The sequence below is a fragment of the Leptonychotes weddellii genome, chromosome 10 (genome assembly GCF_054177405.1).
Source record: "Leptonychotes weddellii isolate Sample4059 chromosome 10, ASM5417740v2, whole genome shotgun sequence".
NCBI lineage: Eukaryota > Metazoa > Chordata > Mammalia > Carnivora > Phocidae > Leptonychotes > Leptonychotes weddellii.
In genome coordinates, this window is record NC_138378.1 from 57,649,852 (window position 1) to 57,664,435 (window position 14,584).

The 14,584-nt window shown below is 38.0% G+C and overlaps 1 protein-coding gene across 1 annotated transcript in view; it reads left to right on the forward strand.

Moving 5' to 3' along the window:
* Window positions 1–11,409, forward strand: part of MSH2 (mutS homolog 2) — an 80,052-nt gene extending 68,643 nt beyond the window's left edge. Inside the window, exons 11-16 of the mRNA XM_081833516.1 lie at window positions 609–706; window positions 3,214–3,459; window positions 4,514–4,718; window positions 6,297–6,544; window positions 8,968–9,143; window positions 10,961–11,409. Coding sequence (XP_081689642.1) covers window positions 609–706; window positions 3,214–3,459; window positions 4,514–4,718; window positions 6,297–6,544; window positions 8,968–9,143; window positions 10,961–11,131 — 1,144 coding nt within the window. The 3' untranslated portion in view covers window positions 11,132–11,409. The remainder of the gene's footprint in view (window positions 1–608; window positions 707–3,213; window positions 3,460–4,513; window positions 4,719–6,296; window positions 6,545–8,967; window positions 9,144–10,960) is intronic.
* The last annotated feature ends 3,175 nt before the right edge of the window (window positions 11,410–14,584 follow it).

Here is a 14,584-nt window from a genome sequence, read left to right on the forward strand (position 1 = left end):
GGTTTTCAAAACATTTTCTTACTTTGACAACCTTCGATATCAAAAGACAGCCATACTACAGTAATGAGAGAAACTGTGTGGTGCGTGTGTGAATTTGAAAAGGGGGGATGGGGATGCCTGGGTGGCTCAGTCGGTTAAGCATCTGCCTTTGGCTTGGGTCATGATCCCAGGGTCCTGGGATCGAGTCCCGCATCGGGCTCCCTGCTCATCGGGGAGCCTGCTTCTCCCTCTGCCTGCCACTCCCCCTGCTTGTGTTCCCTCTCTCGCTGTGTCTCTCTGTCAAATAAATAAAATCTTAAAAAAACGGGGGGGCAGATGGCCTCTATCTGAAATGAGGATGAAGACTTAATTCCATTTAAATATTTTAGAAAAGGTCACAGATCAGAATTCTACTCAGGGGAATAAATGTTATAGCAAGATTTGTGCCAGTGAGCTCTTCCAAACAGTGTAAATGTTAAATACACTGAATTCCATCCACTTCTGTCCCTAATGAGTTGCCCATTTTCTACTCACATTTTCATTTTAATTATTGTTTTGGTGCTTTATAGTACACATTACTTTAGTAGATGTTTTGATATTTTTAATAATGTCATTATCTTGACTTGCAGCAAACTGACTTCTCTCAATGAAGAGTATACCAAAAATAAAACCGAGTATGAGGAAGCCCAGGATGCCATTGTTAAAGAAATTGTCAATATTTCTTCAGGTAAATTTAATAGAACCAATACATAAAATGTTCTGAATATAACCTGGTTTTTAGTAATAGAAAAAATATCAGGATGTTTCAAGAGTGGTTTTTTAAAAAGCTGTTACATACTGTGACTATTATGTTAGGCTACCTATTAAATAATGCATGCTGTATTGTGGTGGGAAAAGTAACTGGAAATAACTTATAAATAGAAAGAGAAGCTAGTGCAGGCTAAGGAATGGGAATACCCTGAAAAACACACTGCAGAAAAGCACAAAATTTATTGTAGTTGTAACAAGGAACAGAAACACCAAGGACTAAAGGCACTAATAATCTTAGATTATCTATGGGCCCATGCTCTAAGTTTTGGAAATAAATATCACTGAAAAACAAATAGAAAATTACGCATGAAACAAGCCTTTCCAAGTTCTATGTGCCATTTTGTAGATTTTCAGAGTTCTTCTGGAGAGCACTGTTTGAGAAAATTGCATGGCTTGACACTATGGTATTGCCCTTGGCACAGAATGAAGCACAAGGTGAGGCTGATGTGTTAAACTGGAAGGTTTTGCCTGTCATCACGTGTGTATTGACTATAACCGTTATTGTGCCTTTCAAAAATATACCAAAGAACTACTTCAACCAAGGGATCAAAGTTGGCATCCTCAGTAATGGGACAAATGACATACATATGCTTCCGGATGTGCTGTAGAGGGAAGAGCACAGTATTGCCCATGTGGTATTCTTGACAAAAATGTTTAACCTGATTGTTAACAAGAAGGGAAAATGGAGATAAATTTAGATTGTGGGACATTTTTTTAAGGCTTGTACTCTTTAAAAATGTCTGTGTCATGGTAGCAAAAAAGGTATGGCCAGGATCTGTTCTAGATTATAGGAGACTTAAGGAGACACGACAAGCAAATCAGTAGGTGGTCCTTGAATGGATCCAGGACTAGGTGTTGGGGATGGGAAAGAGCTATCAAGGACACTCAGGACAAATCGGTGAAGTTTAATAAGAGAGAACATGGTACTGGTGTCGTATTTCTTGAGTTTATATTGTGAGTAAGTAGGAGGATGTCCTCGTTTCCAGGATACTCATGCTGAATTATTGAGTGGTAAAAACTCATTTAATATGTACTTGTGTCATTCTATAAATTATTTTACTATTATGAATTTTATAGTAAATCAAAATAAACATAAAACTTAAAGGTTTTTTTTAAATTTTGTTTATTTGAGAGAGAGCACAAGTGGGGTGGGGAGAGGGAGAGGGAGAAGCAGACTCCCCGCCAAATAGGGAGCGCGATGCGGGGCTCAGTCCCAGGACCCTGAGATCATGACCCAAGCCAAAGGCAGACACTTAACTGACTGAGCCACCCTGGTGCCCCTAGAGTTACCTTGAATTTAAATGAAACCTTTTCTTGGTCTATACACATTATCTGTATTTAAAAATGTAATGGGTTATCTTTATGGTTCTTTATCTTGCTATTAAATGAGACTAGGTGATGCTGTTAAGAGCTAGGCGATGTGAGATACCTTAAGAGGCTTCAGTTTTCCTTTTTTAAAGTAGCTACAATAAGTTCTCCATTAATGTTTAAGTACTTCTTGCAGGTTCTTGTTCCTACATGATAGGGTAGTGTGAACCATTCCTTTCCTTTTTTTTTTTACACAATACCTGTTACGTAAGACAGGAATAAATTTAAAAGTGGTGAGACAGTAACAGAATTATTTGTATTCAGCCATTCATAAGTTAATTTTTATTTTTAAAACATTTTATCACTTCTATGGGGAACAAGGGAGTCAAAGATGAATCCTATATCCTGCCATTTCATTAATTCTCATGAATGTCCTTTGAAGCTTTTGACACATTGATGCCCGTGTGATAGTTCTACATAATGTATGGGATGTTTTACCAACCCCTCCTCGCTATTAAAATTTCAGAATCTGTTCTATAAATTTTGACCATTTTTATTGTTGAAACACGAATTGCCTGCCACCTGTCAGGGATTTTTTAGTGTACATAATAGCTTTTAGTTTTAATGTTCTAGAAGAGTAGAATCTCATTGAAAGTATTTTAAGTGACAATTATGGATCTGAATTTTGCTAAAATTCAACTGCATGTGGTACTGATGGGGAGGAAAAACTCAAGTAACACTCATATGGTCAGGTTTATACAGGCACAGGCCTTCATGGTCACAATTTTATATCTTACAACCTGGTGTTTGCATGTATCATGATAAGCAGCTGTGTGTTTTCTATTTTAATGGATTTTGGTAAGGGAGGGCATCACACTCTTCCTATTTTTGAAGTCTGTTCATAGTAGGGGAAGATGTAGTAATACGTTTTAACCTTGGAGGTTTTAGGTGTTCCTTTGAAGTTTAGTTATGGCAAACTTCTGTTAATTTTTTAAGTATATAAATTAGAAAATGGATTTTAAATTCCTAAATAGGGAAGTTAAATTTATTCCTCTAACTGCTTATATGTATTTTCTTTATTCAGTATTTCTGTGCACATTTTCTATTTTTATACAGGCTATGTAGAACCAATGCAGACGCTCAATGATGTGTTAGCTCAGCTAGATGCTGTTGTCAGCTTTGCACATGTGTCAAATGGAGCACCTGTTCCATATGTACGACCGGTCATTTTGGAGAAAGGACAAGGGAAAATTACATTGAAAGCATCCAGACATGCTTGTGTTGAAGTTCAAGATGAAGTTGCATTTATTCCTAATGATGTTCACTTTGAAAAAGATAAACAGATGTTCCACATCATTACTGGTAATATATAAATAAATAAAACAAAAAAAACCCCACCTAATTTATGGGCTTTTTGGGGGGGGGTAATGTTTCCCCTTTTTTATGTTGGAGTGGAAATATTTAAAACTGATGAAGAAAATCCTAGTTCTTGACGTTAGAAACGGAACATGTTATTCATCCTAGTTAGTACTATGTTCACATTTGGGTTAGAGGGAAGATTTGGAAGGAAGGGGAGGCCTTAGGAGTGAAAGTCATCTTTATATGAAACTTCTGTTCCAGGGGTTTAGTGCATTTAAAAATGAACATGCCTTCAAAGCCAGACCTTTTGATAGTGCGTCATTGAAGGTCAAGCAGAACTGACTGCTGGAATGACCTCAGCCTAGGGTAGCAATTCTTTTAAAGACATGGGACTGTATTCGTGTGAAATATGAAAAAAAGTTTGCTTATAGACTAATGCAGCCTGTCTCTCAAGCTGAAGTATTTTTAGATCTTAACCAACCAGATTCTAGAGAACAAAAGTGGAGGGGGTAGTCTTTGACCAGATATATTTGGGAAACAGTCAGAGATAATATTCTAGTTCCCCAAATGGATTTTCAAGTTGTTGATATGATCTAACCCAGACAAATAAATTATACTTTAGCGAAAAATAGGGTTGTGTCTTAGGGCTTTAGTGTGGAATTTAAGCGATTTGAAGGATTAGACCATACTGACCCATTCACTAATAGCCTCATTTATTAATGAATTACTGTGTTTAGTTAATCAATTAGATGTGTACTACTTTTCTGGATGACATAAAATTATCGTGCAGGCAGTTGTATGAGCTGTGGGAAAATCTATGGTTCTTCTAGGCAAATTATAGGTAAGGTATATTTTTTATGGTCCTGTCGATGAAGGGTGCAGTGTAGGTTTGTCTGAAGGGAGAATAGCATTACTCTGGCAGTTGATGGTTCTGCTGCTTATATGCCGTATCTGTACGACCAGGTGATTAGTCACCAAAATGCGATTTAGGACTAGCAATTTATTAGTGGCAGAAATAAATGAATAATCTTGCTTTTTGATGTAATTTATTTTAAAGGCCCCAATATGGGAGGTAAATCCACATATATTCGCCAAACTGGGGTGATCGTTCTCATGGCCCAGATTGGGTGTTTTGTGCCATGTGAGTCAGCAGAAGTGTCCATTGTGGACTGCATCCTGGCCCGTGTAGGGGCTGGCGACAGTCAGTTGAAAGGAGTCTCCACATTCATGGCTGAAATGCTAGAAACTGCTTCTATTCTCAGGTGAGTGATTTTCCCAGTCCTCTCAAAATGGAAATGAATGTCCCTGTCCTGTTAGAAGTACATTTGCAGATTCATCGATAAAACATCGGAGAACCTTTATCTAGTTTAATAGTTTTCTTGTGAACTTCATGCACTTTATATTATCTTAAAAGGGTAATTGTTAATAGTTGAGGAAAGCTTTGATTTTTAAATTTGTCTTAAGGTTTTTGGTAGTTGTTCGCCTTATAACCCCCACCACTGCCATGCTTTTGCTTGAACTGTTCACGGTACCTGGAATGTTTACCCATGTCCTTTCCAATCTTTAAAGGCCTTAGTGACAGAAATTCTACTTCTCTGATGACTTTCCTTGTCACATAAGCCTCAGGTCTTGGGTATTTCTTCTCTGAACTCTTTGACATGCCTGTAATTACTCGGTTTTTTGTTTTAGGGGTTACTGAAATCTTTTGTCTTTATTTCATTTTTTTAAGACACTTCTTTAAAGGTAGAGAAGCTATCCCTTCCGTTTCTTGGTGTCTTCTAAAGCACATCACATATAGTAGATGCCTAGTAAATTACTATTCATTGTTTGTGGGGAATTATAGAAGCAGTACAAATGTTTGGTATAATAATTGGTCAACAAGCGGGCGCCTGGGTGGCTCAGTTGGTTAAGCAACTGCCTTCGGCTCAGGTCATGATCCTGGAGTCCCGGGATCGAGTCTCACGTCGGGCTCCCTGCTCAGCGGGGGGTCTGCTTCTCCCTCTGACCCTCTCCCCTCTCGTGCTCTCTGTCTCTCATTCTCTCTCTCAAATAAATAAATAAAAAATCTTAAAAAAAAAAAAAAACTGGTCAACAAGCTAATATTCATAACTTAAAAATTAAAGAAATAAGCAAAAGATGTCAGTGGCAATTCACAGAAAACAAATGACCGGTAAGCACATGAAGAACTGTTGCATTCTTGGGGCGCCTGGGGGGCTCAGTCAGATAAACGTGCAACTCTCGATCTCAGCTCATGTCTTTTTTTTTTTTTTTAATGTTATGTTAATTCAGCTCATGTCTTGATCTGAGGGTCGTGAGTTCAAGCCCCACATTGGGCTCCATGCTGGGTGTGGAGCCTACTTTAAAAAAAAAAAAAAAAGTACTGTTGCATTCTCTAATTGAGGGGAAAAAAAAAAATCCTCTCCTTACATTTGGTTAAAGAAGAGAAAAGGAAGAATGCTAATATCTGATTGGTAGGGCTACGGCCATCGTGCACCAGCTGCGTGTCCATAACCTGACACCCTTGTGCCATCTTCATGCGGTATTTTCTAAAATCTGGGCTGGTTTGATTGGCAAGAAATGAATGATAGCTGATTCAGAAATTCTTCGATTACTAGTGAGATTGGTAATTTAAAAAATATTTATTCACTATTTGTTTCCTTTTCCATCAGTTGTTTATGACCATGCCCGTTCTCTTTTTTTAATTTACTATTGAATTTTTTATATATTAAGATGATCTTTTATGTTTGTGGCACATCTTTCCCAATGTATTGCCTTAGTTTTGTTTTTTTTTTTGCATTATCACACATCATGGGTGATTTTCATGTAATTATGTGTTTCAGGTCTGCAACCAAAGATTCTTTAATAATTATAGATGAATTGGGGAGAGGAACCTCTACCTATGATGGATTTGGATTAGCGTGGGCTATATCAGAGTACATCGCAACAAAGATTGGTGCTTTTTGCATGTTTGCAACACATTTTCATGAACTTACTGCCTTGGCCAATCAGATACCAACTGTTAATAATCTACATGTCACAGCACTAACTACTGAAGAGACCTTAACTATGCTTTATCAGGTGAAGAAAGGTGAGTGCATACCACTGGTGTACTGTGAACTCAGGTGTGGCAGTGGGAAAGTTCTACCCATGACATCATCAGTCATTTCCTGATTCTGAGTATGAATTATTGATGTTTGTACAGAACACATTTACTCTTAGTTCATAATCTGGCTACAAGGACAGGGTACATTATATTTCTGTGTCTCATAATAGGACCACTCATTATAAGACAGTTGCAGAAAGAATAACTCCTGCTCTTCAACATTACCACAGAGGGTTTTGTACTGCCTCCCATGGCAGCCTGATTTCTTGTCAAAAGTATCTACTAGATAGTAGCAATAATAACCTTTGAAGTTCCAGGACTCTTATGCTGCTTAAGGAACCATTTATTATAATTATCTCATTGTATTTTTAAGGGTATGTTACATAAACAGGCTCATTTAAAGGTAGGGTTTCCACAAATCCTGAAATTGTTAGTAGTTCTCACATAGGGAATGACTCATCTTTTCGGAAAAGTTTGTCATTTGTGGGTCTGACAGCTAATGAGATTTACCAAATTGGTGAGATTAATGTGCTATAAAGTTTTTGCTGCCTAGACATTTCACCAGTCATTGGAATAACTTTTTCAGATAGCTTTCTGATTTACCAAGAACACATTTTCTTGCAATCACTTGGTTGCACAGAAGTACAATATTATTTTTGGTTCTTTTATCCTTTGTTGCTTATGCTTCAGTGGGAATTCTTTTGACTTACTGTGTTTATTATTATTATTGATATAAAACACAGATACTTTTAGTTGGACCTGGCATTTAGCATGAAGTTGAAGTTTTGCTTTTTGTTTTGTGTTTTGTATGATAAATGGGTTCAGAATTTGATTTAATTATTAGAGAGAGTGAGACCATGCGAGGGGGCGGGGAGGGACAGAGGGAGAGAATCATCCCCGCTGAGCATGGGGACTACTGTGAGGCTCGATCTCACGACCCCCACAAAATCATGCCTGAGCTGAAACCAAGTCAGACGCTTAACCGACTGAGCCACCCAGGCGCCCCAAGAAGTGGGTTCAGAATTTAATTTTTAATTTTTTTTTTTTTTTTTAAGATTCTCTTTTATTTATTTGACACAGAGGGAGTGAGAGAGAGAGCACGAGTAGGGGACAGAGGGAGAGGGAGAAGCAGACTCCTCACTGAGCAGGGAGCCCAACGAGGGGCTTGATCCCAGGACCCTGGGATTATGACCTGAGCCAAAGGCAGACGCTTAACCAAATGGGCCACCCAGGCTCCCCTGGGTTCAGAATTTTAAAAGACTAGATGACCTGAGAGAAGATAGGAATAAATCCATCCGTCGCTGTGGATGTTTATCAACATTTGCTTCTATTTTATTTTTGTTTGTTTCTCTTAGTTGTGCAGAGTATCCAGCCCAGAGTGCATGGGATATATAACTAGGCCAAAAAAATTTTTATAGTTGATACATAGTTGAGGCAAAAAATGGAAGCTCCATGATAACTCTGAGCATCATTTGTATTAAATGTCTGGAAGGAATGTTGTAAGTCCATTTATTTTCTGCAAATGGGGATGAAGATAAGCTACCTAGTCTACAAAATTTACTGGTAATATGAGTCTAAAATTCCATTGTCATGTGTTTGCAGTAGTTTAGAATCAGAATAAGATTATGTAAGACTGGTAAGTAACTTTTCTAAGACCGGTATTGTAAATATTTGTATTTATCCAGCCAATTTCCTGAAGTCACTATCTCCAGAAAATGACGTAGGCAGATCTAGAGGATGGACTGTTCAGTAACAAGCCATATATTTTGAATAAAATGCTCTTAATTAGTGACACACATTTATCTTGTTTTTTTTTTTCTTCGTACTTTATTTAATTCCTCCCTTATGAAATGAGAAAACCTCAGAGGGATAATTGAGTTGATTAATTTTTCTTCAGATTCTGATACTTGTCCAGACCTCTGAGGATTTGCTATCAAGCTTTTTTGGGGGGTATTTTTATTTTTCCTACTGCATTTGTCAAGGATAAAACAAAACACTGTGTGCCAAGGCATAATTACTTTCCACTGAAAGCTTAATTAAAATTCCTTCGTCTAGGGCGCCTGGGTGGCTCAGTTGGTTAAGCGACTGCCTTAGGCTCAGGTCATGATCCTGGAGTCCCTGGATCGAGTCCCGCATCGGGCTCCCTGCTCGGCAGGGAGTCTGCTTCTCCCTCTGACCCTCCCTCCTCTCATGTGCTCTCTCTCATTCTCTCTCTCTCAAATAAATAAATAAAAATCTTTTAAAAAAAAAAAAAAATTCCTTCGTCTAAGTTACTGTGAAACATTTGGCTAATGTATTTGAAATACAAAATTAAGTTTCCAAATGACAAGGTGAGATGGATAAGTTCTATTTACATCAGTTGCTGTCTCTTTCTGCCCTGCTCCTCACAACCCCCAAATTTCTTCTAGGTGTCTGTGATCAGAGTTTTGGGATTCACGTTGCAGAGCTTGCAAATTTCCCTAGGCATGTCATAGAGTGTGCTAGACAGAAAGCTCTGGAACTAGAGGAGTTTCAGAATATCAGAGAATCAGAAGGATATGATGACATGGAACCAGCAGCAAAGAGGTGCTATCTGGAAAGAGAGGTTTGTCGCATTGTGTTTGTAATTATTTAATCCTGTGTTGTTAGATCTGTCAGGTCCCGTGTGATTCTAATACTTAATCATTCATTGTTGCCTTTCACTTAGATTTCTTTGCTTGGCGAAGACTTCATCTATATCGTTTTTGGTTTCTGCACTATGTACATGACCAAAAGAGAGCATGTCAATACCACATTTTAAATGTAGGAGGACAGGAATATTAGTCTAGGTTTAAAGTAAGTAATTCAAAGGAGTTACAGATGTCCAAGCAAGCCCTTTTTTGATTACTTCATAAACAAATAGGTCAAGTCCAGTTAATTGCACATTTACTCAGTTAATTGCTTAGTTAAGGGACTAACAAAAAAATAAACACAGTTCTGCCTTCCAGTTGTCTAGAATCTATTTGGGGAGATAATAATGAACATGTCAAGGAGAATAATGCGGTATATGACATGTTTACTCTACAAAGCTCTTTGTGGGCAGGATGTTTCAGTTCTCATGCGAGAAGTGCATCTTAAGTTAGGCCTTCTCTGAGTGATGGGTGAAAATCACACAGAAAGGTACAGCATATGCCTGATGTATATTTTTAAAAGTAAAGGATAATTCTCTGCAATAATGAAAATAAAAGGATCTTAATTCACTGGTGGGTCCTGGCAGCATTTACTGTGGTTATGCATTGTGAGAACTTCTTGTCATGTTTTAGCTTTTAGCCAGTGAGTTTTTTGATGTTCTTACCTGAAGGATAGATAATTGTTACAGTAATAGATGAGCATGTATGATTTTTAAGCTTAAAAGGTATAGTTTTGTCTGTTGTACCTGTGTAGGCAGGACGAATGTATTCTATCTTGCTCCTAGTTTAAGTTAGGGAGGTTGCTTTGGAATGGTCTTGTTAGGAGCAACACAGTGATCTGGGGTTAGGTAGGCTCTGTTATGTAATCCCTGGTTTCCAACTAGAACAGAAACCATGTACTTTTGATAATATTAATTACATTGAATTTTGAAAAAACTTTAAGCTAAGGGAGATGCATAACTATGAATGTTAAGTCTAGATCCTGTCTGTATTTCAAAAAGAGTACACTTGTTATTTAATAGAGAAATATATCTTCTTTACCTTACCATTTGGATATCTACCTTTCAACCCTTAAGGTACTTGCTACCAACTAGCTCTGTGTATGAAAAGGAGACTTTTTAGTTCTGCTTCCTATGTGATGATGAACATTTACATAGTACTTACCCTTTGCCAGGCACTGTTCTAAGCACTTCTGAGCACACATATTCACTCTCCAGTTCTCTCAACAGCCCTGTGGGGTTGGTAATATCATCCCCATGTATGAATGAGGAATGTGGGTTAAGGAATTTCCCCACGATCACATGGCAAGTAATGGTCATGCTCTTTAGAATGCCAGTAACTGGCCAGTAAAATAGTAATTTAAAAATTCTGTGTGTATGCGAGTACTGAATTTTCAGGGACTATCTAGGCATTACAGTATTTATAAACCTTGAGTTCTTTTTCTCCCAGAAGATTAAGTTTATATATCGATTATAAAGGGTGACAGATTTGGGAACTACTAAAATACTGAGCCCCTTTTCATTAGCAGTTGAGAGTGTATTTATAAATACCCTTTAATAACTTGCTATGATGAAATGTGGTCAACTAAGGGCTTTCTATATATTCTGGATAGTGCACGCTTAAAATTTAAAGAATGTTCTTTGAATATTGGGTGGTGTGTTTAGATTGAAATTTAATGAAACAATTCATTACAATTTATTGTGACTTTTTAGAGAGATTTTAAAGACTAATGGAGCATTCATATGTCTTTCAGCAAGGTGAAAAAATTATTCAGGAGTTTTTATCCAAGGTGAAGCAAGTGCCTTTTACTGAAATGTCAGAAGAAAACATCACAATGAAGCTGAAACAGCTGAAAGCTGAGGTAATAGCAAAGAATAATAGTTTTGTAAATGAAATCATTTCACGAATCAAAGTTACTACATGAGAAAATCCCACCAAAGGAGCGAAGAGAATACTGATAAGCTGTTATCTGTATCACTTTTGTATTGTTTTATATTAACCCTGTTTTCATAGTGCTGGCAATTTGAGACCCATGGGATATCAACTTAATAAAGTATTTAGTAATACTTGGAATACATTTTCAAAGATTTTTATTTTGGAAGAATGAGAGCTGTGGCTGAGGAATACTTAAATGGACACGGGCAATAGTAGGTGGTGTGTTGCATTTTATAAATAAAGTCATGTAGTTTGTGGAATTTGAAATGCGTTGTGTTTCTTTGTGATAGGACGTGTATACATCTTTCTTCCCAAATGATATGGAAAAAGCAAGTTGCACCCAAAGACTTTGCAAAAATAAAGGCTGTTAAAGCTACAAGGAACCATGGAAATCATTTCCATTGATCTCCACAGTGTCCATATGTTGGCAGGAGCCAGGTTGGCTGCATACTCATTAGCCAAGGAATTTACTATAAACCCGAAGTCCTAGTGTGATCCTCCTGCCTGCCTGCCGTTCTCCCACCTCTCTCTGTGGGAGGACTTAGAAATCTGCATTTTAATAAAACCTTTCAGATTGGGAACCTGATTTAGTCTGCTTCTCTTACTTTACAGGACAGAGATGAAGTGGTTAAGCATTAGTGGCTGGCCCTGCTGAATATGGGTGGGGAGGACCATCTTTCCAATAAATGATGATGGGATAGCCGTATAAGAACAAAATGAAATTGGATCCCCACTCCATATATAAAAATGAACTCCAGTGAATTTTTGACCTAATGTATAAGCAAAACTGGAAAGCTTTTAGTGTTTAGTTTTGTAGTTCTATAGAAAATAATACAGGGAAATATATTTTCATGATTTGGCTTTGGGAAAGATGTCTTTTTTTTTTTTTTTAAGATTTTATTTATTTGAGAGAGAGAGAATGAGAGAGAGGAGGGTCAGAAGGAGAAGTAGACTCCCCGCTGAGCAGGGAGCCCGATGTGGGACTCGATCCCGAGACTCCAGGATCATGACCTGAGCCGAAGGCAGCCGCTTAACCAACTGAGCCACCCAGGCACCCTGGGAAAGATGTCTTAAGTCACAACACCATTCACTCAGCTATATTGAAACTATTTCTTTTCATTAAAAGGCGTCACATAGTGAAAAGACTAGATCCATGATGGGAGAATATATTGGTACTATGTAAGATATCAAAGGATTTATTACCAGAATATATAAAGAACTACTCTATACAGTTACTAAGAAAATGGGCATTTAAGAGTCTTAGTACATCTCAATAACAAAAAGACAATCCAGTTAAAAGCCAAAGGATCTGAAGAGATACTTTTCTAAGGAAGATGTACACATGGCCAATAAGCGCGTGAAAAGGTACAGGTTACCATGGGGAGAGGCAAATCAAAACCACAGTGAGCTTCCACTTCACACGCATTAGGACAGCTAAGATCAAAAGCAGATAACAAGTATTGATGAGGATGTGGAGGAATTGGAGTTTTCATACACTGAGAAATATAAATGGTACAGTCACTTTGGAAAATAGGCTGGCATTTTCTCAGTTACCATATGACTCGGCATTTCCATCCCTAGGTATATATCCAAGAGAAACACAAAAACTTGTGCACAAAAGTTTATAGCAGGATTATTCATAATAACCAAAAAGTGGAAGCACCCCAAATGGCCAAGGCCAATGGATGAATTAAGGAGCATACAAAATGTGGGATACCTATATGGTGGAATATTATTTTGCCATAAAAGGACTGAAAGACTTCTACGTGCTACATCTTGGATGAGCGTGGATGGACATGAGTGATGAAGCCAGGTACAAGAGTTTATGTATTATATGATTCCATTAATACGAGAGTCCAGAATATAAAAAACTATAGAAAGAGTAGTTTAGCAGTTGCACAGGGCTGGTGTGCAGAAAACGGGTAGCTAAGGAGGTGATACGATAGTTAAAGTTTTGGCTTTTTTTTTTTTTTTCTTAAGATTTTATTTACTTGACAGAAACACAGCAAGAGAGGGAACACAAGCAGGGGGAGTGGGAGAGGGAGAAGCAGGCTTCCTGCCCAGCAGAGAGCCCGATGCGGGGCTTGATCCCGGGACCCTGGGACCATGACCTGAGCTGAAGGCAGACATTTAATGACTGAGCCACCTAGGTGCCCTAAAGTTTCTTTTTGAAATGAAAATGTTCTAAAACTGTTAATTGTTGCATCTGTCTGAGTATACCAAAAGCCACTGAATTGTATACTTTAAATGGATGCATTGTGTGGTGTTTGAATTATATCTCCATAAAACTTGGTTCAGAAAAAGTTCAGGGACTTTACCCAAGAGAAATCTAAATGGTCTGTGCACATGAAAAGATTTTCAATCACCATTTAGAAAAATGAAAATGAAAACTGTGCTGGGTTACCCCCCCGCCACTAGACTGACAGTCATTTAAAGTGTGACAGCGCCAACTGTTGGTGAGGATGTGACATGACCACACTGCTGGTGGGAATAATTTTCTAGTATGTGGAAAATATGCACAGGACCCAGCAAATCTCCTAGGTGCATACTCTAGAAATGCTTGGACATGTTGTACTACGATGAGTATACAAAAATGTTTGTGATAGACCCTAGCTGGAAACAACCCAGCTCTGGAAATTAACTACAGCTCTACAAAACATCCTGGATGGAATCTTAACAATAAGCAAAAGAAGTGAGAGATAGGAATAATAGTTTTTTCCCCACTCGGTTGAAGTTGAAGAATAGGTAAATACTGTTTGGTGGTGCATTCATAGGGGCTGAGACTAAAGAACAAGAACGTTGAATGTGGAAGTCAGAAGAGTGGTTTGTTTCTGGAGGCCCGGGTACTGAGGGGTAGGCGGCCCCTAGCGGGCTTCTGGAGTGCTATAGCATTCTTTCTTCTGACCCGGGTGGTGGTTGTGCACGCGCTTTATAGTTCCTGTTAAACTGCCATTATGTTTGTTATGAGAACAAATGAAAATTTAAGACCCAATGGGCCCTTTAAAATGCTCATTTTAATTTACTGTGCTCTTTTTCATCATCGACAGTTTAGGATGAGTTATATATCAGTTTTTCGTTTCTGGATACCAAAAGCTTGGGAAGAAGGTAAACTTAGGAAGAATTTAAATGTGGAAATTTTTATTGGTGACAAAATCATTTAGTCACTTCCAAATGGAAGACTGTCATATAATTCAAAAGCAATTTTAAAATTCCAGTGAAATATTTCGTCCCTTGCTTAGCGGGGAAAGAATGTTTTTAGATTGCTACACAAAAGCATGCATAAAACAGAAATCAGCCCATGGTTTTAGTTGTTAGCCCTACAAGAAACGGGGGGGTGGGGGGGAGGGGGTGTTGATGCTAAGAAAACGTAGTCTATCAAGCTCTGATAAATCAGGCGGCTTTCATTTCTCTAAGAGATTTAGTGTTTAGTTGTAAGATGTTT